The sequence below is a fragment of the Mus caroli genome, chromosome 5 (genome assembly GCF_900094665.2).
Source record: "Mus caroli chromosome 5, CAROLI_EIJ_v1.1, whole genome shotgun sequence".
Taxonomy (NCBI): domain Eukaryota; kingdom Metazoa; phylum Chordata; class Mammalia; order Rodentia; family Muridae; genus Mus; species Mus caroli.
Window position 1 is genome coordinate 79391949 of NC_034574.1, and position 23344 is coordinate 79415292.

A 23344-nucleotide genomic window follows, 5' to 3' on the forward strand; every position below is an offset into this window, starting at 1 on the left:
GAATGAAGAGGTCAGATGACAAGAGCCTTAGTACAGTCAATGGAAGAATAAATTTAGTGTAAGATGGCTGTATTTTATGATTATATATTTTACAAGTTAAGAAAGAATTTAGATGAATTTAGAACAAAAAAAATTTCAAGGTTAAACTCAAAGTATGACATAATTTAAGGGGCTGGGCATGGTAATCCCCTTGATCATTAAATATTATGTACATATACCCAATTATCACCCTGTACCCATAATATATATATATGTATGTGTGTATACACAATACAATGTTCTTAATGATGAAAAGAATGCCATTGTGCTTAAAATGATCAGAAAAAAAAAACACAGAAAACTTGACAAGGTGCTCTACTTTAAAGAAAAAATTAATTCAATGACCTCATTTATTTTATTTTATGAATGAGCTATATAGAATATTTGTAGACATATTTTCCACCATTGTTCAATATTGGAGGAAAATCTAGATTTAAGGAGAAATTTTATGGGTGGAAAATATTGTTTTAAAGAAACACAGGGCATACTCCCTGAAGACGCTTCAACATGTACTAAGGACACATGCTCCACTATGTTCATAGCAGCCTTATTTATAATAGCCAGAAGCTGGAAAGAACCCAGATGCCCCTCAACAGAGGAATGGATACAGAAAATGTGGTACATTTACACAACGGAGTACTACTACTCAGCTATTAAAAACAATGAATTTAGGAAATTCTTAGGCAAATGGATGTAACTAGAAAGTATCATCCTGAGTGAAGGTAACTTAATCACAAAGAACACACATGCTATGCACTCATTGACAAGTGGATATTAGTCCAGAACCTCAGAATACCCAAGATACAATTCACAGAACTCATGAAGCTCAAGAAGAAGGAAGACCAAAGTGTGGATACTTCTGTCCTCCTTAGAAGGGGGAAAGATACCCATGGGAGGAGTTACAGAGACAAAGTATGGAGCAGAGACTGAAGGAAAGACCATCCAGAGACTGCCCCACCTGGGATCCATCCCATATACAGTCACCAAATGCAGACACTACTATGGATGCCAACAAGTGCTTGGTGACAGGAGCCTGATATAGCTGTCTCCTGAGGGGCTCTACCAGTGCCTGACAAATACAGAGGTGGATGCTCTCAGGCAACCACTGGATTGAGCACTGGTCCCCAGTGGAGGAACTAGAGAAAGGACCCAAGGAGCTGAAGGGGTTTGTAGCCCCACAGGAGGAACAACAATATGAACTAAACAGTATTCCTAGAGCTCCCTGGGACTAAACCACCAACCAAAGAGTACACATGGAGGGACCCATGGCTCCAGCTGCATATGTAGCAGAGGATGGCCTAGTTGGTCATCAATGGAAGGAGAAGCCCTCAATCCTGTGAAGGTTCTATGCCCCAGTATAGGGGAATGCCAGGGCCAGGAAGCAGGAGTGGGTGGGTTTGTGAACAGGGGGTGGAGGGAGAAGATAGGGGATTTTAGGAGGGGAAAACAGGAAAGGGGATAACATTTGAAATGTTTAAATAAAGAAAATATCTAATAAAACAAAGAAGAAGATGGAAGAAGAAGAGGAGGAGGAAAAGAAGAAAAAGAAGAAGAAGAGAAAGAAGGAGGAGGAGGAGGGAGAGGAGGAGGAGGACACAGTCTTTGCTGTAAGAAATATTATTTCTGTAGTAAGAAATCTTGTCCTTAGCCTTTATATTTATTTGCTAATTCGTTCTTTATCTCCTTATAGACCCACTAAGTTGCAACAAATAGGGACTATGTCTACTTTCTTCATCAATATATCTTCAATCTGAATATCTTTCCAAAGACAAAACAAAACAAAGCAAAGCAAAGCAAAGCAGAGCAGAGCAGAGCAGAGCAGAGCAGAGCAGAGCAGAGCAGAGCAGAGCAGAGCAGAGCAGAGCAGAGCAGAGCAGAGCAGAGCAGAGCAGAGCANAGAGCAGAGCAGAGCAGAGCAGAGCAGAGCAGAGCAGAGCAGAGCAGAGCAGAGCAGAGCAGAGCAGAGCAGAGCAGAGCAGAGCAGAGCAGAGCGGAGCGGAACGGAATAGAACAGAACAGAACAGAACAAAGAACATCAGTTCTGTAGTTTTAAATGCACTGGGCTAAAAGTCACTTGAGGTCAAAGTCTGACGACAAACTTTTGCGATGAACATTTACTATTTTAATTGTAATGATATTTCCATTAAAAGTGCTATGATAACATGTAAAAAGTCACAAAAATATGTAAGAAGTGCAACTAAACAGTATTTTTATGTATTAGTTATCTTTCAATAAAGTTTTAAATGTTAGTGTAGTAAATGTTAATGACCATAGGGTATAAAAGCATAACAAACAAATAAAAAGACACCTGTCTCCTTTCCTTCCTCAGATTTCTCAGTTTTCCCAATGCGGCGTCAGCAAACTCGTGTTTCTGAAGGAAACTTACCACAGGCAGCAAAATAGGCAATGAGTCCAATCAGTACTGCCGCAAGCACCGCCGTTAAGATGCCCAGGGTAATCTTGCCACACCTTGTGAGTTTTATCTTTGTTTTGCACTCTGTTCTGAGGAAACGGACAGGAAGGGAATCAGTAAGAGCTCAATTCAGGCCTGCTGGAAATACATATGAATTTAATATTAAGTGCAAAAGTGTGCTATTTTACATGAATAATGCATTCAGTTGACTGAAGAGTTTCGAAACAGTGGAGTTTGTGCATACGTTATTGGGGCTGCTTATTTCTCAGCACCTATGATCGATAACGGAATACTAAATCGATATTCACTTATTCCTTCGAAAAATATTTGTAATTTTTTTTTTTTTTTTTTTTTTTTTACTGCGCTGTAGGAACAGTCATGTCTATTCCTATGACGCTTACAAACTACGGAGTAGAGATAAAGGGGAATAAATAAATAGATAAATAAAAATAAAAAAAACGTAATCTGTAATTGGCTACAAGTGCTATAGAAAAAGAAAGATCAGAAATAAGGGTGCTGGTATTAGCTGCAGGTGTGAAAAACTGCTATTAAGTCAGCCATCAGGGGCAAGACCCAGGAAGGTAAAATGTGAGAACAGCGAGCAGAGCTAAGGGAAATTCCAGACAAAGAGAATGACTCAAGGAAGGCCCGGGGTAAGCATAGTGTGTCTGGAGCTGTAGTGAGGGGAGAAGTGTGACTGTAACCCCGAGAGGCAGAAAGGCCGGGATTTCCAGAGCCTCGTGATGATGATTTTGGTTTTCCTCTGAGCAAAATGGCAGCATTGAGCAGGCTTGAGCAGAGGATTTGTGATGACTTGGCTCAGTGTCTTAATGGAATGCTTTTGCATTTTGTGGAGAATAAACTGTAGAGGACAAGGAGAAAGAGAGGGTCAAGACAGAAAATATTACAGCAACTGAAACAGAAGATGGCGTTGGCTGAAACCAGAGTATTAAAGGTGCAAGAAAGAGTCTCAACTTTGTATAGGTTTTAGAGATAAAGCTGACAGAGATATCCCGATGAAAAGATAGAGAAGTTGAGGATGATTTCTAGGTGTTTAGCCGGAACACTTAAAATATGGCGTTGCCATCACATGAGATTAAAAGGCTTCTCTGCAGCAGTATGGTTGTTAGGGATGTTTAGCAGGTATTCACGAGGCAATGTGGGTTAGATATACAAGCAGAGAATGTGGAATAGAAATACGGGCGGGTCTTATTATCTTGTCATCTGTGAGAACGTACAGTAGTGAATCAGTGGATGACAATTCCAAGGAGGTAGAGAAACAGACCAAGGTAGGATCACCGGTGCAGATGTTTGCCAGAATAAAAGAGGACCTGGCAGAAAATAGATACCAGAGGAAATAACAAGCACAGGAGAGGCAGTTAGAGTAGGTCCTAGAGGCCAATGGAGGCTAATCAAGGAGGAGGAACAAGGAAAGCTGTGCCAGAAGATAACTCCGATGATATCAAGAATAAGGATGGTAGTCACGGATGGGTGTCCTAAAGCTGATCTTGACAGAAAGCTCTAGGAATAATAGGGTTAGAGAGTTAAAAAGAGAGCAGAGTTAGTGTGAATAGAAGCAGAACCACTGGCTTTTCATTCCAAGAGTTAGCTGAAAAGAGGAGCAAAGAAAAGGCCCTGAACCCTGGGTGAGGAAGTAGAAAATGACTTAAAAAAAAAAACCAAACTTGAATACATATTAAAAAAACACTAATTGAATAGATGGCCACATTCCTATTTCATAACCGTAAGAACTTTTAACATTTTACAATAATACTTACTTCATGTTTTAATGTAGCTTTTCAATGGTTACCATGAAGTCATGATGTCATCCTAGGTGATTTACAGTCTATATAAAAATTTAGAGTACTTTTTTTAAAAATCTGTGATCATTCCTATACCTAGTGAAGCTATTAATTTTTTTTAATATCCACTTATATCAAGTTCACATTTAAGCTTGTCTTTAAAGTGTCTTTTACATATTCGGTTTGAGCTGAGCTGTCTTGTATGAGGCTACGCCAGTGCCTGGCAAATACAGAAGTGGATGCTCACAGTCATTTATAGGAACGAACACAGGGCCCCCAATGGAGGAGCTAGAGAAAGTACCCAAGGAGCTGAAGGGGTCTGCAACCCTATAGGTAGAACAACAATACGAACTAACCAGTACCCCCAGAGCTCGTGTCTCTAGCTGCATATGTAGCATAAGATGGCCTAGTCAGCCATCACTGGGAAGAGAGGCCCCTTGGTATTCTTTATATGCAAACTTTATCTGCCCCAGTACAGGGGAATGCCAGGGCCAAGAAGGGGGAGTGGCTGGGTAGGGGAGCAGGGTGGGGGAGGGTATAGGGAACTTTTGGGATAGCATTTGAAATGTATATAAAGAAAATATCTAATAAAAAATAAATAAGAAAAAAGAAACTAAAATTCCTATGTTGCATTTGGTTGTTGTATGTCTTGACGTTGTGAACCCGGAATAGTTTTCCAATTCTGCTTTTTTTTTTTCCCTTTATGACATTTCTCTGCTGCAGTTTCTGACCAAGTTATTTTTTTACAGAGTATACTCTTTCTAGATTATGTTTCTGTTATTTTTAAAATGTTTCACATTAATGTTTCATTTTGAAGCAATTACAGACTTTCATGCAACTAAAAGAAATAATATTATTTCTTTGAACCCTTTAAACCGTTTTCCTTGATGGCAATTTATACTATAATTTCACAACCTGGACACTGACAGGCATAGAGCCAAGATGTTGAGCATTGCTATTATCAGAGGCCCTGCATGTTTAACTACTTAACCCACTTTTCTCCTCTTCCCCACCTTTAACCCCTGACAATCACCGATTTGATTTCCCTTATTGTGTGTTTGTATTGCAAGGACATTATAGAATAAAATCAAACAATATATAACGTTTGGAGGTCTCCTTCTCACTCAACTATTGAATTTGTTATTATTCACAAATCATGGGCATTAAGTACATCTTGGAAACAATACAGGGGCAGCATAGGAGAGCATACAAAATTTTAATCAATCTGTTTCAAAATCTGTGTGAATGTGTGTGTATGGTGGCGTGCAAATACCTAGGGGTGTGTACAGAGGTCAGAGTTCTATGCCATGTGCCTTTCTTTCTCTCTCCACCTTTGTAATAAGCAAATCTAGAATTATTTTGAATGGCATGCAAGTTAAAAAATTTCCTAAGTTAGTGAGAGCCCTTGTTCCCTGTGGTAGGATCCCACAGTTATGCACGTGTGTAATGTTTCTCTGCAAACCTCAGCAAGCCATTCAGTTCAAAGTCACAGCCTCAGAAAACAACTGTCTCTGCAGTCAGCTCCACATTAGTTTTTGAGTCATTCTCCCACCCTGGAGCTTCTGTCTTTACCTCTTCCACAGTGATTATAGGCACCGTGACTCCAAGAATGGCTTTTAAGTGGGTACTGGGGCTCTCAACTCAGGTCCACATGTTTGCCCAGCAAAAACTTCACTTATTGAGCCCTCTTTAAAAACTTTTATATTTCAAAAATTTTTTTTTAACTTTCAAAACTTTTATAAACTTTAAAGCTATTATAAAAACCTGTCTTATTATTTACAAACTGGGAAGCTATTTTATTCTAGTATATTTATATTTTAGCACTGGGAAATGCTATTTCATTTCGATATACACAAATGTGGAATGTCTAAAGACAAAAGTGTCTTTAGAAATAAGTAAATGAAGAACTTATTGTCACCCATATTGTTAACCACTTTGTCTTCTTCCCCATAAATGTAATGTGGAACAACTGTACAAAATTAATACGTTTTGTGTGCTCTGTGTCGCTACCAGCTTGCAGGACCGCCACAAGTTCCATAGACTAGACAGAGTCAGGGCAGAATGTCCTGTTCTTGTTTATGGAGGTTGGAAACCTGAAAATAAGATTCTGGCAGGTTAACATCTGCCAAGACCATGCTCCCTGACGTGTGTAGGTGATGGGTCTTCTCCTGTGACGTCACACTATTCTTTTGTTCTCCTATCTTGACTCTTTCCTCTGTAAGCACTTCCATACTGTGGTAGAGTCTATCCAATAACCTTGGTAAAATAATGCCGTTTTAATTTTCCCTATATGCATTCATGTTCTGAGATATCAGGGGTTTCAATATTAATATATGGATGGTAGGGCACTGTTCAACCCATTACATATATTTTTACATTTTATATATGTATCTTGATTTATGAGTTACTATTAGTACATGTATAAATATCAGTATTTTATTTTATTATAATAATGGAAACTCACATTTTGTTTTATATGCCCTATTATATACTTTATATTCTATACTTTACTTAGTTTATATATATTCTACCCATATACATGTTACATAATTACATGCCTAATTGGATATTTCTAACATTAAGTAAGAATCATTAATATACCTTTTAGTAACTGTACTAAATACTGGTCACTTTGAATCACCTATATTAGTGCCTGTGTTATTTTGATTTTTGTTTGTTAACAAAATCAGATATCTGTTAGGAAGTCGACTTTTTAGTTACTTGGCATCGAGTCCCTGAGATGATAGGGTTTTTTGCCCTAAAGAAACAGTGTCAGCTGAGGTTCTAATGTGGACGATATTTCATTTTACTTCATATAAAATTATCATTATTAAAAAGTATATTGTCCAAGTTGTTTGCACATAGAAATTGGTGTGTCTCAGTGTTTCCATATGGTGCCTATGAGCTTTTGAGGTTGGGTTTAAAAAAAAGGAATTACTCCAGATGTGTCCAGTTCCTTTTCTCTCCAGGTTAGCCTTGAAATCCAGGTTCAAGAGATTTCTTTTGATTTAGATAGAAAATATATTTTTCCCAGTCTGATCAGCTCATGTATCTACTTTAGAGTGGTATTTCTGATTTTGGGGGAATTGACTGAATAATATGGTAACTCCTGGGAATCTAATCTTAACCATGAATTTNTACNCTCAGATGTTTCCCCCCATGTTTTAACAGTAAAAGCACGGATATTTTACTTGTACTCATGCAGCTTGCCACAGAGTAAGTCCCAATGAAATTGTTCTAAATGAAAAATTTGATGTGGCAAACAGTTGGTGTCTATTTTTCAACTGTTCTTAACTGCATTCTTTATAATAGAACCATATCAAATTCTGCTTCTATAAATAAAAAGTCAGACACTTAACAGTTTTATAATAATTTCATAGTTTATAGATATTTAGGAAGCATTTGCTGCTTTAAGAATTCTGATTTCCTACAAAGCTATGTAAAAGCGATTCTTGGGTACAAACGTTTGTCTGGTTGGGAATCATCACTGACTTCAAACTTCCCTAATGGAACTTCCTGGAGGCTGGAAGAGGGGCTCCCTCTGGCTAGCTTCATATACATAGGTGAGACTGAGGACTAGGGCTTTGCTACCGTCCCAGAAATTCTTCCTACTTCCAAAGGCCTTACTGGTTTCACTGTGGAGCAGCACATTTTAAACTCAAGAGGAAAGTCCCACATTGTTACTATTTCTCTCTAGAACATTCTTATAAACAACATCAGGCTTATTACTAGATTATTACTAGATGGAATGTTGTTTGTAAAACAAACTACATAACTTTAAACAGAAGTCAAGTCTTGGTAAGCAGTTGAGATAAAGATCAAAATAACCTTGGTTTGATTTTAGCATCAATGCTACTTTCCAACATGTGTTTTTACTAACAGTGTATATTAGTGTATCATTCATGTGTAACAATGATAAGCTTAGTGAGGCAAAGGATTATTGACAAAGGCTGTGCAGTGATTTCCAACTGTGGCCTGGTTCTAAAATTATTAATTCCTTGATATAAACTAAAGTCTGTCTTCATATTATTGCTCAGATAATATTTATGGAGTATAAGAAGGGGATCCACTTAATCTGAAGGAGGCAGAACACAGTACTTAGGACCTGAGATTTTATAAGTTTTGTTAAGCAAATGAAATGATGAACAGTAACTTAATTTTATGGAAAATATTTTAGTATTTCTCTTCTAACAGTAAAAAAAAAAAAGGCTAAAATACTAATGTGAATAGAGTTCGAGGCCAGCCTGGTCTACAGAGTGAGTTCCAGGACAGCCAGGGCTACACAAAGAAACCCTGTCTCGAAAAACCAAAAAAAAAAAAAAAGAAAGAAAGAAAGCATGACATTATTAAGTTATAACATCCCCACATACTGGTTATCCAGAATCTATATTTTATCTAGACTTGTGTCAATTGAAAAAATAGTTCCCAATTATTTTATCAATATTTCCATTTTGTGATAGTGCTGGAAAAACTAATGTGTGTAAACACTTGTATTAGTGTTAAATTGATTAGCTTAAAAATGAAAATGTAATGTAAAATTTCTGGTCCATCTGCCTTCTGAATCAGAGGTCAGTACATTTTTTGACTTCCAAGGCTAATTACTAGCCAATGCATCATTGCTAATGTCAGGAATTTAAATGTTCTTGTTGGTTTTGATTTGCTTCCAAACTGAGTGTTCAATTATGTCGCTGGAAATATCGAGTCGTGAAGCACTGTATGTTCCAATAATTAAAACAAACAAACAAATAAACAAACAAGACTTCAGCTTTGCCTTACCACTTCTGAGGGGGAGAAAAGCACGGTAAATAAAAACAGCAAACACAGCTACATCTCCGTCGTGCCACACCATTAGAAACACAGGCACGTATTTAATATACACCTATTTAGTGTCCTTTCTGTATTCATGGTGGAATTATATTTTAAAGATACCTGAGTTCCAAATCTTCAAGCTTCAGCAACTACACAAGAACACCTTGTTGTTTGTAACTGAAAAGTTTCCCAGGGAATTTAGAGTGAACTCCAATGGCGAAAACTCTTCCATTGTAACCATTTCCCCTCTTGTTTTAAATTTGTGTTGGTCCTATTTCCACAGGAGATGAAAGGAACTGCTCATTTTTAAGAACTTTAAAAATCCTGTTAAGTAGATAACTATGCTAGTCCTTTGAGCAGGACCCTTGCTGAGCCATGGCAAAACCTCCTGCCCCCTCCCCTCCTGCCCCCTCCCCTCCTGCTCCCTTCCTTTCACACACCTGTTCTGCAAGGCTGTCCATGGCTCTTCGCTCCTCCGAGGCTGTCCCCTTGCCATCTTGCCCTTGAGTGCTGTGTTGCACAGTCATCCTCCACCTATTTAGCTTACAAGAATCTATGGCTTTTATGTGTTTTATGATAATGGCCTAATGATAATACTTAGCACTTACACAACTTTTCATCTTCAAAGTGCTTTCCAAACATTTATTAATTAATTTTTTAAAACATTAGTAAACTGGGAGCTGTGTGTATGCCAATCCATAAATAATAAATAGTCATATCAGCCCAGTTGGGGGGGCATGCAAAATTTAAAATTAAGTTGTAAGGAGCGTGGGTTTGCATGTCCTGCACTGAAGACAGTTGTCTCTTTCCACTTCTTGTCTTGCTTAGACTTCACTTCTTAAAACATGTGGTGCTTTCTCTTCGGTTCCCCTGTGAACAGCCAGTGGCTCTTGAAGCCCTAACCTTCCATTAATATCTGAATGTTTTCCAACCCATAACTCTCTTGCAACCATGTATCATCCTTCCATGAAGTCCCTCCTGAAATTTTTACTGCCGCTTTAATTCTAGTGCTCTTTAAAGAATGTTTGATACTCTGAAATCTACAGGGTGTTGAGTTTTAATTAAAAGATATATGGCTTTAGCTAGCAATTTTCCACATTTTGGACAGCTTTCTGGCTTTTCATGGCCAATTTTGATATTGGTGTTGAGGCAAGATAGGACACATCTTAATGTTCAACTATGTTTTAAAAACTGAATTTGCTAGAGACCAGGGACACAGTAAGGGTGTAAGGAAGGTTCTAGTTTATATGCTGCAGGAGAAAGGGTTTACTTGTTTAATAGTCTTTTCTGTTTCTTTCTTTGTTACTATTTCATATAGTGAGGCAGAGTTTCACTATGTAGCCCAGGCAAGCTCTGAACTTGCAATCCTTCCAAATGCAGGGATTACAGGTGTGTTGCACTCACAGCAGGCAGTGGTTGTTTTAAAAGAGGCTCCGCCTCATGATGCGTGTGCTCCGCTCCTCCGCTCCTCCTCAAAACATGTTTAGGTAATGATAATCAGAGATATCATGATAAAACTATGGAAAGAATAATTATACATTAATAATAATGATGATGATGGTGATGAAGTATGTGTTCCATTTGCTGATAGGAGCTTGATCAGAGATCTATCAACATCATCAAAACATTTATACCTTAATTGTGCTTAATTCGTCATCACAAACACTACATCTGTGTATATGCTTAAAAGAATCAGTGAATTCTTGCCATTTTCATTTGTCTCTCCAAATCATATTTATCTCTTGAGGTTTCTTATCATTTGAAGCTCTTGAGCTCTATGAATCTCCTACAACTTTACTGTACAACAAATGTATGAAGTGGAGTACATTAGATAGGGCTTGGGGTACAGTAGGTAGGGATTGGGATACATTAGGTAGTGACTGGTGCACATTAGACCAGGCGCAATGGAGATCAAAGATGCTCATCATGTGGGCACTCCTGAGAGCAATGCTATTGATTACATTTACTAATTCACGTGTTTGTTTGTATGTGTATATGTATGGGTGAGAGTGCATGTGTCCCATGAACATTTGGAGGTTAAAGGAAAGCTTGCAATTTTCTTCTTCCACCATTTAGGTACTAGGAATATGTCAAGTCATCAGGCTTGGTGGCAAATGCTTTTGCCTGTTGGGCCATCTAGCTGGCCTAAGAGCATGACAATTATTGTATTAAGAAAATTGGATTTAGTGATTATTAGATTGGAAACGCAGCTTAGGAAATAAGAATTGAATTTATATGTGAACCCTTCAGTTAACACCAACAATTAACTTTATAAGAGGTGAGTGCACAAGGCTAGAGTCTCAAAACCTGACTTCAGACCCTACCCTCTTCACTCTGTGATCTTAGACGTGTTATTTGGCTTTTCTGAACCTCAGGTGATTCCTCTTCAAGATATAGTATTAATAACAACACTTGTCTCAGATTTATTACATGGGAGGTCTGTTTCATAAGTAACTTTTATAATTATCATCATTATTATGTTTATTAGGTCGGCTGATACTTTCAATGATTAGATTTTTATCCACCAGGAATCATAATTATTTGTGAAAGAAATTTACTTACTCATTCCAAGAGAATTTTTTTTCCCTCACATGGTTTATGCTTCATTCCATGACATAGGGCATATTACATATTAATTCCTGGTTTCTCTGGGGAGAAGTAGTGGATAATTGCTGGTGACCTCATAAAGTCATTCAAAGAGTTAGAGTGTCAGAAATAGGAATATAGTATGTATGTGAATATAATTGTAAAGACATGAGTCCACAATTGACTACGTGAAGACAAGTATTTATTCTCTTGAACCATAGATGTTGAAATATTTTCCATAAGTTTACTGGAAGCTTTTATTTATCCTTTTGAGAACTATCTGTTACAAATATTTTTCTTTTCTTTCTCTCCATTTCTTTCCTATTCAAGACAGGGTTCCTCTGTAAGGACCTGGCTGCCTTAGAACTTACTTTTAGAACAGGATGAAGTCAATCTCAGAGATCCTCCTGCCTCTGCCTCTGCCTCCTAAGTGCTGGGATTAAAGGCAAATGCCACCGTGCATGCCTCATGTAAATATTTTTTTTCTTAATTGTTGAAGCTATTGTGAATAGAACCTTTCCTTTGATATCTGTCTTGACAAATCCATCATTGACACACTGATTTTTCTATATTGATTATATCCCTTTCTGCTTTACTTGAACTGTTTAATTAACTGTAAGTGCTTTCTGACACAGTATTTTAAGTATAGTGTTATGCAATTAGTGTCCTTCTCTCTTTTCTGTTTGTATCTCATTTATTTCTTCTCCTTGTATTGCCTGTATTATAACAGGATAATCTTTCTTTTAATTTTTTCTTTTTTATTGAATACTTTATTTATTTACATTTCAAATGTTATCCCTATTCCTGGTTTCCATTCCACAAATCCATATTCCATCTCCCTTTCTCCTGCTTCTATGAGGGTGTTCCCCACCCACCCACACTCTAGTGCCTCACCACCCTGGCATTCCCCTACACTAGGGCACCGAGTCTTCACAGGACCAAGGGCCTCCCCTCCCATTGATGCCACATAAGGCCATCCTCTGCTACATATGCATCTGGAGCCATTGGTCCCTCCATGTGTGCTCTTTGGATGGTGGTTTATTCCCTCAGAGGGTGTGTGTGTCTGGTTGGCTGATATTGTTGTTCTTCCTATGAGGCTTCAAACCCCTTCAGCTTATCAGAATAATCTTAACTTCATAGAATGAGCTTAATATCCTTCTCTTTCTCTCTCATTATTAATAGTTGAGAAGCATTGGTGTTATTTTTCCTTTAATTATCTGGTAATATTTACAATTAATTCATCTCTGGTAGTGGGCTTTTTCTTTGTTGGAAGCCATGACAAAATTCTGTCCATGCTGTATCTATGAAAGTGGTTTATTTTGTAGATTTAAGTTTGGTAGGTCACCTGTGTGTAAGAATGTCATTATTTCTTCTAGATTTCCCAGCATCCTCGACTATGTTTTCTTTAATGACCTCATTTCTTTGGCAGTTGTATTAATATTTCCTTTTTATTTTTAATTTTATTCATTTATTAGTTTGCTTGTTTATTTGTCATCTCACTATGTAGCTCTTGCTGTCCCACACTCTGTAGACCAGACTGGCCTTGAACCCATAGAGACCCCCCTGCCTCTGCCTCCTGAGTACTGGAATTAAAATTGTACACCACCTCACCTCACCTAACTTTATTAATTAGGTTTGTTTTCCTTTTTAATAGTTTGACTGAGGGTTTAATCAATCTTTGTTACTTTTTCAAAGAATTGGCTCTTTCCTTCATTTATCCTGTTGGATTCTTTTTAGTCTGTATTTCATTATTTCACCCCATTTTACAGTATTTCTTTGTATCTATTTTTACCCATTGTTCTTCTTTTTCTAAGAGTTTATTCGATTTCTTTGTGATTTTAGCATATAAAGTCATGAAATTTTCTTTTCCTGATAAATTATATATTTTAATCTAGAAAAAAATACCACCCCAAATTTATTCAGTGATGTACTCATCATTCAAGAAAGTACTGTTCAAGGATAAGGAAATAGCACAGTGGATAAAGTGCTTGTCCAGCAAGAGTTCAGGTTGCCAACACCTACCTAAAACATGGCAGAAATGACAGCTGCCTGTAATTCCAGTACTAGTAAGGCAGAGTTAAGGACCTCCTCCCCCACCCCCAAGAGAGTTTTACCAGCTAGATTGGCAAGCTCCAAGTTCAGCAAGAGACTGTCTCAAATAATGTGAAGAGTGATTGGAAAAAACTCCCAATGTTATTTCCGGACACTCACACAAACAGGTGTGAACATGCACACCTTCACACACATATGTCCCCACACGTGCAAATAAACTCCCATGCAACACTATACAAACACACACACACACACACACACACACACACACAAACACACACTTTAATAATAGCTTATTCTTCAAGCTCTACATAATTAATTGTATAGCTTCTGAGTTTTCTCTCACAACTGATTTCTTTTTTTTTTCTTTTTTTAATTAATCATTTATTTTATTTTTTTACATTTCCAAAGTTGCCTCCTCCTGGTTCCCCTACCAGTTTTACCCCTCTCCTTCACCTCTGAGATGTTGCTCCCCACTGGGCATCCTCCCCTCCATGGGTCATCAAATCTCCACATAATTAGGCATATCCTCTCCCACTGAGGCTAGACAAGGCAGTCCTCTGCTGCATATTTGTCAGAGACCTTGGACCAGCCTGTGAATGCTAGTTGGTTGATGGCTTAAGCCTTGGCGAATCCCAGAGGTCCATATTAGTTGACACTGTTAGTCTTCCTATGGGTTTGCCAGCCCCTTTGTTCCTTCAGTCCTTCCCCTAACTCTTCCATAGGGGTTGATGACCTCAGTCCAGGGCTTGATTGTAGGTTTCTGCATCTGTCTCAGTCAGCTGCTGGTAGAGCCTCTCAGAGGACAGTGATGCTACCTGAAAATCCAGATGTACTGCTCCTGGACATTTACACAAAACACTCTTCACAATATCACAAGGACACATGCTCTACTATGTCCATAGCAGCCCTAATTGTAATAGATAGAAACCAGAAGCAACACAGATGCCCCTCTACCGAAGAATGGAACCACAGGAAATGTGATTCATATACACGATGGAACAGTATTCAGCTATTAAAAAAACAAGGACATCATGCTTTTTTGCAAGTAATTGGATGGAACTTAAAAATGTCATCCTGAGTGAGGTAACCCACACCCAAAATGATATACATGTTATGTACTCACTGATAAATGGATATTAACCAAAAAGTATAGAACACCCATGATACACCCCACAGACCCTACGAAGTTGAACAAGAAGGAAGGTCATGATTGGTTTCTATTTTTCTAATATCATTTGATAAGTTACAGCAAATTATTTTGGCAAAACCTTATGTCCTAAATGTAATATATTTTAGAAAAAATTCCAGAAGTAGTTAAGAAGAATGTGTATTCTATGAGTGTTATATGGAATATGCTATAGATTCCTCAAAATATATTTGAATATGATACAATATAACTCTGCAGTTTCTTCTTGGACATTTTGTCTAGTTGATTGGTAAATGAATGCCAGTGGACACTGAAGTTACTTGCACATATTTATCCTTTGTATTTCTTTTATGAAATTAGGTCCCAACATTCAGTGCACAAGGTGTTCCAATTGCTGTGTGCTATTGATGGACTCTTACTTTTTATTAATATATAGTGACCTTTTAAAATATCTTGTAATTTTGACTTGATAACTATCTTGTCAGATATAAGTATGTGTGCTCCTACCTTTCCATGTTTAGTCTCTGTGTGTCTTTGCTAGTGAGATTGATTTCTTTTTTTTGTTTTTCAATTAGGTATTTTCTTCATTTACATTTCCAATGCTATCCCAAAAGTCCCCCATGCCCTCCCCGCCCCATCCCCTACCCACCCACTCCCACTTCTTGGCCCTGGTGTTCCCCTGTACTGAGGCATATAAAGTTTGCAAGACCAACAGGCCTCTCTTTCCACTGATGGCCGATTAGGCCATCTTCTGATACATATGCAGCTAGAGACACGAGCTCCGGGGGGTACTGGTTAGTTCATATTGTTGTTCCACCTATAGGGTTGCAGATCCCTTTAGCTCCTTGGGTACTTTCTCTAGTCCTCCATTGGGGGCCCTGTGATCCATCCAATAGCTCTCTATGAGCATCCACTTCTGTGTTTGCTAGGCCCAAGAATAGCCTCACAAGAGACAGCTATATCAGGGTCCTTTGAGCAAAATCTTGCTAGTGTATGCAATGGTGTCAGCGTTTGGAGGCTGATTATGGGATGGGTCCCCGGGTATGGCAGTCTCTAGATGGTCCATCCTTTCGTCTCAGCTCCAAACTTTGTCTCTGTAACTCCTTCCATGGATGTTTTGTTCCCAAATCTAAGAATGGGCAGTGTCCACACTTTGGTCTTCATTCTTCTTGAGTTTCATGTGTTTTGCAAATTGTATCTTATATCTTGGGTATTCTAAGTTTCTGGGCTAATATCCACTTATCAGTGAGTACATATCATGTAAGTTCTTTTGTGATTGGGTTACCTCACTCAGCATGATGCCCTCCAGGTCCATCCATTTGCCTATGAATTTCATAAATTCATTCTTTTTAATAGCTGAGTAGTACTCCATCGTGTAAATGTGCCTCTGTTGAGGGGCATCTGGGTTCTTTCCAGCTTCTGGCTACTATAAATTTCTTAAAGGTCACAAACTTTGGGTCTTGAGTTTTAATCTATACATACAGTTAGTATTTTGTGATTGGAACACTAGACCATTTGTATTTATTTAAGCCATTTATACATAGAGAAGTTTGGTGATTGCTATAATTTTGTTAATATTTTCCTATTTGGTTTAGATAGTGTTTGTTATTTTATTTCTCTCTATTCATACCGGGGTTTTGCTGGTTGTATAAGTTGTATGTGATTGAATCTTTCCTATCCTTCTTAATTATTATTTTCATGAAATCCACTCTTTCCTGTCTTCTCATGACTGACTCTTTCTTTATCCTCTGTAGGTTCCTTTAAGAAACTTCCAGCAAAGCTGAGTAAGATCACAAATTGCTCTAGTTTGTCCTTATCTATAAACATCTTTATCTTTCCATTTATTTTAAACATTACCCTTATTGAATACAGTAACTTTGATTGTTTAAGTTCTCTCAAGTCATCAAACTTCAAATATGTCATATTAAAACTGTTCTTTTTTTAAACATCTTTTTTTTAGAACCCTCCCTGGTGCAGACCGTTGCAGGCCCTGTGCCTGCTGCCACAGTCCCTCTGAGTTCATGTGTTTGCCATACTTTATTGTGTGTATAAAGGCCTTGACTCCCTTGTGTCTTCTGTTTACTCTGGCTCTTCCGTTCTTCCTGCTTCCTGTTCTACAGAATTCTCTGAGCCCTGCAGGTAAGGATTTGATGGAGACATTCCTTTTAGGGCCGAAGGTCTCTCAGTCTGCATAATTGTGTGAGTGTGGGTCTCTGTCTTTGTTCCCATCTGCTGCAGGAGGAAGCTTCTCTGATGATGGCCAAGTAAGGAGTATAACAGAATGTCACTAGGAGTCATTTTATTTCTATGTTCTCTTAGTGGAACAGTAGTATTTGATTCCCCACCCCCACCCCTGAATCACTATCTGTGCTTTCTATTGTCAGTTTCTTAGCCATCCAAGCAGTGTTGGGAACGTGTTCCATCTTAGTCGGACACTGGTTAGTTACGCCAACAGCTTTGTACCACTTAATCATAATTCAGATTGGTTGATTCCATAGAATGTTTGTTTTTGTTAAACATATAAACGTATATATGCTCCCAATACTTAGCAATCTTTTTGTCTTGCAGAGATATTCCTAAAACTATTTTCTTATTTTTTGTAACCTTTTAGATTGGGATAAGTTCTTGGAATTGACCTGATTTTACATCTAACTATTTCCAGAAATAGTTTTCTCCATATTTCTTGATGTGATCATCCAGCTTTCACTGTGTAATCTTTCGTGAAAATGAACTTCATCCATAAGAGGGCTGCTTTCACTGAAGATAGGATTTTCTTTCTTTAGAAGATTAGTCAAAATAATTGTCTAGCAATAGGACAGATTTAGTGTGTGCTGTGTGCATGCGTGTGTATCTCTGTGTGTGTGTGTGTGCGTGCGCGTGTGTGTCTGTGTGTAATGATCCTGTGTATGTGTGAGTATACATGCAAATATGTTTGCATCCACGTGGAGGCTTGAGTGCTGTTTCTTCAGAGATGACCATATTGGTGGTTTGGGGACAGGATCTCTTACTGGGACTCATCAATTCAGTTAGGTGAAGAGGCCACCTGCGCCTGCCTCTTCAGTGCTAGCATTACAGGCACATACACAGTATTCAGTTTTTTGTTGTTTTTTTAATATGGGTTCTTAGGATTGAACTCACGACTCCATACAGATAGAGCAAACACTTTATTCATTAGTATGTCTCTCCAGCTCAGAATTTATTTTTTATTTTTTTATTAAATGTAAATGTAAAACTTTATTTTTAGAAATAAAAATCTATTCAGGGTTCTGAATCATTTTATTTTTAGAAAATGAGGAAAATAGAAGTGAATAGTGAAGGATAGATCTGGTTCAAGATGTTACCTGTTCCCCTTCCCTAGAGCAGAGGGTGATTGTCATGGCTTGTGGCATATTGATGCTCTTGACGATTTATTTTTCATTTTGTTATAGAATAATTATATTTTCTGCTGGTTCTGAGGTATTCCCAATTATTTTGTTATTTTTTTAAAGTAAATGTGCTATTTTTTGTTTTACTAATTATATTACATCGCACAACACATACATCACTGCTGCCTGAACACGTACATCACTGCTGCCTGACTGCCTTAAGAGCAACACTTATTTGCCTTTATTTCATTCATGCCTCAGAGAGACCACAGAAGACAGAGGTAGGGCTCAATCCACTTATTAAATGAACAAGCTAAACTATGAAATGGAAATTTAAACTAAGTTTAATTTATAGTCAATTGTTAACTCTAAGCTTTCTTAGATTATTTATCTTTTTATTAATCATATTGACTATTTTAACCCTAGTTTGAATATAAAAAACTTACTTCTCCATTGTTAAAATTGGCTAATGTGTATGACTACATATGGTGCATTTGAGTTTTCTTAGCATTAATAATTTTGTAACTCAGTTATGATCCTAAGAAATTTCTTTAAGAACTCAGCATGAATTTTTAAGATCTGCAAGAATTTATGCATTACCATGTCTCTGTAAAGTTCAGATTTAGTTTCATGAAGTCACTTAAGTCTCTGTAAGGTGTAATATATCGGTAACTAAAAGATAGAAAAAGGGAGGGAGGAAGAGAGAGGGGGGAAAGGAGAGATAGAGAGAGAAAGGAGCTTTGACAACCAGACTGCATATGTTCCCTTGGTTTAAAAAAAAATCTCTTTATAAAATGAATATATTTTGCAAAGCAACATCTTAATATTTTAAGAATTTTGCTTTATTCTCTGTAAAGTAAGTCTTACCTTTGAAGTAAGTTCTAACATAGGAATAAACACAAGCATGTCTGTTATGTGACAGCTTATGTGCACTCACATACAAGTAACATGTACACTCATGCACAAACACCCTCCCCTTGAGGCTTTTCTCTGAATAACCAGTTTAATGCTGTCTTCACAGGATGTACCAAGGGCGTGACAAGCTGGACGCTACCTCAGTTACAGAGCTTGATTATAGGTGGCGGGACATACCCAGCCTTTAGAGTGAGTCTGGCTACACGTTCTCTTATTAGACAACCAATTAAAATAAGTTGTTTGAGCTCATCCTTCAGCAATCACAACTTCCATAAATAATTAGGCAGGAAAGATTATAAAAGAGTTTATTTGAAAGAAAATGTGCCCAAGATAGATTTGTGTATATTTCTTTCCAAGAGTGGGTTACATTTTCAAACCTTTCTCTGTCAAAGGAATTTGATTTTAATTTTACTTCATGAAGAGCAAAAGGTTTTCATTGTGATGCCTTTAACTTCCCTTATCTCTAAGTATAAGGAGATAGCTCTTAGAGAGAAGCTGTGACACACAGGTGCCCATGCACAACCAAGCTTTAGCTACAGTGGGTGCCAATAAAAACTTGGACCATTTGTGATCAAGTCATATACATTGTTGTCACATTAGATTATTTTTTCTTTTTTCTTTTGGTTTTATGAGACAGGGGGTTTCTCTGTATAGCCCTGGCTGTCCTGGAACTCACTATGTAGACCAGGTTGGCCTCGAACTCAGAAATCCGCCTTGCCTCTGCCTCCTGAGTGCTGGGGTTAAAGGTGTGTGCCACCATGCCTGGCTTCGCATTAGATTTTAATTGATTCTATCTAATTTGTATTTTTTGGTGATTGTTTGTGTGTGTGTGTGTGTCAGAGAAAGACAGAGAGATAGAGAGACACAAAGATACACAGAGAGAATGTGTGTGTATGTGTATGTGAGAGAGACACACAGAGACACGCAAGGAGATACAGAGAGAATATGAATCTGAGATCCTTCTGACTCCAGATTTATTGATATTAATCTGTTTAATTTTTGTCTTTGCAAACAAGCTCTTTACTTCTTCTTCATCATTAACTTTTAATTTTTTACTTAAATTTTGCTATTGTGCGTCGTGTTACTCTAAAAAATAATGCCAACAATAGGAAGTTGGTAGTAGGGATTTCTTTCCAACAAATCCTGTGGTTGCAAATATAGCTGAAGAGGCTGTGAGGATTCATCACCTCAGCTTCTCCATGGAGGAGATATGTCCTTTCTATGTAGATAAAATATTTAAAATGAAAATTCACCATTAAAACTATTTGTAAGTCTGTTTCTTAGTTTCACTTGAAAACAAATGTTAGATACTTGGGATGGCTACAGTTCTAACACTATTTGTTCTGTGGCCTCACATATTTAACGTTAGAACTACCTGACATTATTTTCTGTAAATTACTGACTTAACGTATCTGACTTCTCACTACTACACCTGACCACCCATGTAATAAACTTCTTCCTGTTACTAGCCTTACATATTTCTTTTCTTACTTAGCCATGTTCATGTTTTTTTTTTTCCTCAAGAAAGTAAAAATTTGTACCGACAAAGAAATACTAAACAGTTAAACCATATTTATGTAATGGGAGGTTCAGAAGGGACATTTCCAGTTTCCTTTGCAGTTGAAATGTGAAGCCATGGCATCTGAGTCAGTCACACTCGGATACAGACCTCACGGCACGTTTTTTTCCTCGGTTGCACTAGATTCCCGTCTGCTGTCTGATCCAGTTGCGGTAGGCTGTCACTCGAGTATACACGCCTGGCTTATTTGGGAGGCCACACTGATATCCCCAGCTCACAACGCCCACAACAAACCAAAGCCGCCTTGAGTCTTCTTGTACAAGTGGGCCACCTGAATCACCCTGAAGAGAACAAAACAAATGATTTATTTAAATGCAAAAGCAAACTTGAAATCGTCTATTTCTATGGCAGTCGAGAAAGTCCAAGCTAATATATCTGCATATGTCTTCTTGAAACATGCCAAGCCATGAAAAAAAAAAAAAAAAAAAAAAAAGACGGAAACCCTTCAAGTATACAAGTAAGGTTGACTAAAGTGCTCGTGAGTGAGTCTTCCTTCAGTTAGTTCCTTGCTGCTTCTTAGTCTTCTCAGGCCTCCCCTCCCGGAAGGCTTCTGTGACTTCCTCTTTTCTTTGTGCTTCTGGCTTCGGGCCCAATTGGATTCCTCCTGTGATTGCATGTGGTGTGGCGTCTATATCGCTGCTTCTAAAAAGTCGTGCTTATTCCCCTTGGACAGATCTCCTTGTGTTAGCACTCCTTGTACTAATTTTGATACTTGGCCAGTGTCTGTGTTAGCAGCCCTGTAGTAAATTCCATGAGGGACGGAAGCATCCTTGTTCTGAACACTGCCTGAAACCTCGGTTTCTAGCATCTAGAAGATGCTAAGGAAATTGCTTTTGAATGAAGGAGTCTCTACATATGTCACTTACCAACCTTTCTTTACCACCTGGTATGAGACCCGATGTACAGTAAATCACCCACCTCTATTCTTTTTGTGAATAACTGAAAAGAAATTTTTATGACAGTAAGTAGAGCCTTTCTTATGAGTTATTTACCAGCCAATAGCAATAACTGCCTAGAAACATTTATACATGTAATCATTCAATTAGAGAGGTACCTTTAGAGGATACGGTACTATGGGTTAATTCTGTGAATTCCGGAGCTAGGTAGCCTGAGCGCGAGTCCTCTACCTATCAGGTATGTGAACTCCAGGGAACTCTCTAACAAATCTGCGCTGAAATACTTTTATTAATAAATGGCATTTAAAAAATGTGTTTAAGTAAACTTAACACACAAAGCACTTTGGGCAGAGTTTGGTGTATAGTCAGTACTAATAAAACCCAGCTATTATTACCAAATGTGTGTATAGAAAAGTTAGCCATTCATCTGATGGTTCATAGTAGTTAGGTTTTCCATACCTATTTAATTAAAGGTTTAGATGGAGAGAAAGGTCAGTACGAGAATCACCAACTCGCTTGGCAAGTGCTGCATGGGGCGGCTGGTGCCTCATTCCTTTGGATGAGACATACACAGTGCATAAAATCCTCAGTGTGTCATTGTTATGTTTTATGCTATTTTTTTTTTTTTTTTACTATAGTGGCAAAGCTTTCTGTATTGTATCTTATCCAATATGGAGCAGCAAATGGTAATTCTGAGGGCCACATAACGTCGGGTTAGTTTCTCGGCCTAGTGTGTGACCTTTGAACCTGCGTTCTTTTTCTTCTCAACCTGATGAATCAGGGAATATCTGGTTGTATTGACACACAGAATGTTACCCAGACGTGAGAGTAGATATATCTTTGAAAGAATGTATGAAATTTATCTTGTAAACATTTATGTAAAGTATTATTCACTTATTATATCTTTCTTTTTAATTTTGAGGCATAAGTTCTGTGTGTTTAGAGTACAGTCAGTGAGGCCCGGGGTGGATCAGGGAAAATTTCACGGTAGTGACATCATGAACCTGCCTGAAATGAAAGGGCAGACTATGTATATGAAGAAGCCGATATGGAGGGCTTGCAAGACTAAGACTGAAAAGAACATTTTAGTTTGTTGTCTCCTCAAGATGTTGTAACCAATCTTTTCAGTAGATGTGAAGTCGGCAGCCTGGGTTACTATCTAACCGATGGGATCTTTAGAAACCTTTCATGATACTTGAAAATTGTTTGTATGGAAGGTGGGAACCTCTCACATAAAGGGAACAAAAATCCCAGTAGATAAATAATAGTCTCTTGATAATCGATACCCAAATCTCTACTTTTCATTGTTTGAAATTGTTAAAAATGTATCATTTGGGGAAACCACTTCTGGTTCGGGTTCTAGTACTCTGTACATACTGCCACTTTTTCAAAAGTATGCAGGCTAAATTTAAAGCTAAAAGCACTGAATGGGGAGAATAAGCTTTATGCTGCATACAGTTCATCAAGAAGAATAGTGGTGGATTCCTGAAGAAACTAGAATATTCATAATGATGTTTAATTTTTGAACTATTTGCTCTTATGACTCCATTGCTTTCATTTCGGATAAAGGAATAGAATCTGTTAAGTGTCATTGATTTAATTAAACTTTTACTATTAAATTTTATACTCATTACTCTAAGGAGATAATTGTACATTTACTATTTGATTTTTGGACATTTAATTTAAAAATTAACAGGCTAGAAAAAGCTCATTGCTTTTCCATTTCTTTCTTTTTCTT

General features: G+C 37.7%; 2 protein-coding genes across 2 annotated transcripts in view; both read right to left on the minus strand.

Annotated features, from left to right (window-relative positions):
• The window catches only part of LOC110295226 (transmembrane protease serine 11C), a 55700-nt gene extending 46093 nt beyond the window's left edge, over positions 1–9607 (minus strand). The window contains exons 1-2 of the mRNA XM_021163707.1: positions 9504–9607; positions 2426–2541 (exon numbers count right to left, since the gene is read on the minus strand). Coding sequence (XP_021019366.1) covers positions 2426–2541; positions 9504–9559 — 172 coding nt within the window. The 5' untranslated portion in view covers positions 9560–9607. The remainder of the gene's footprint in view (positions 1–2425; positions 2542–9503) is intronic.
• Positions 9608–20069: 10462 nt separating this feature from the next.
• Positions 20070–23344, minus strand: part of LOC110295227 (transmembrane protease serine 11D) — a 64349-nt gene continuing 61074 nt past the window's right edge. Inside the window, exon 10 of the mRNA XM_021163708.1 lies at positions 20070–20991. Within this exon, the coding sequence (XP_021019367.1) occupies positions 20830–20991 (162 nt within the window). The 3' untranslated portion in view covers positions 20070–20829. The remainder of the gene's footprint in view (positions 20992–23344) is intronic.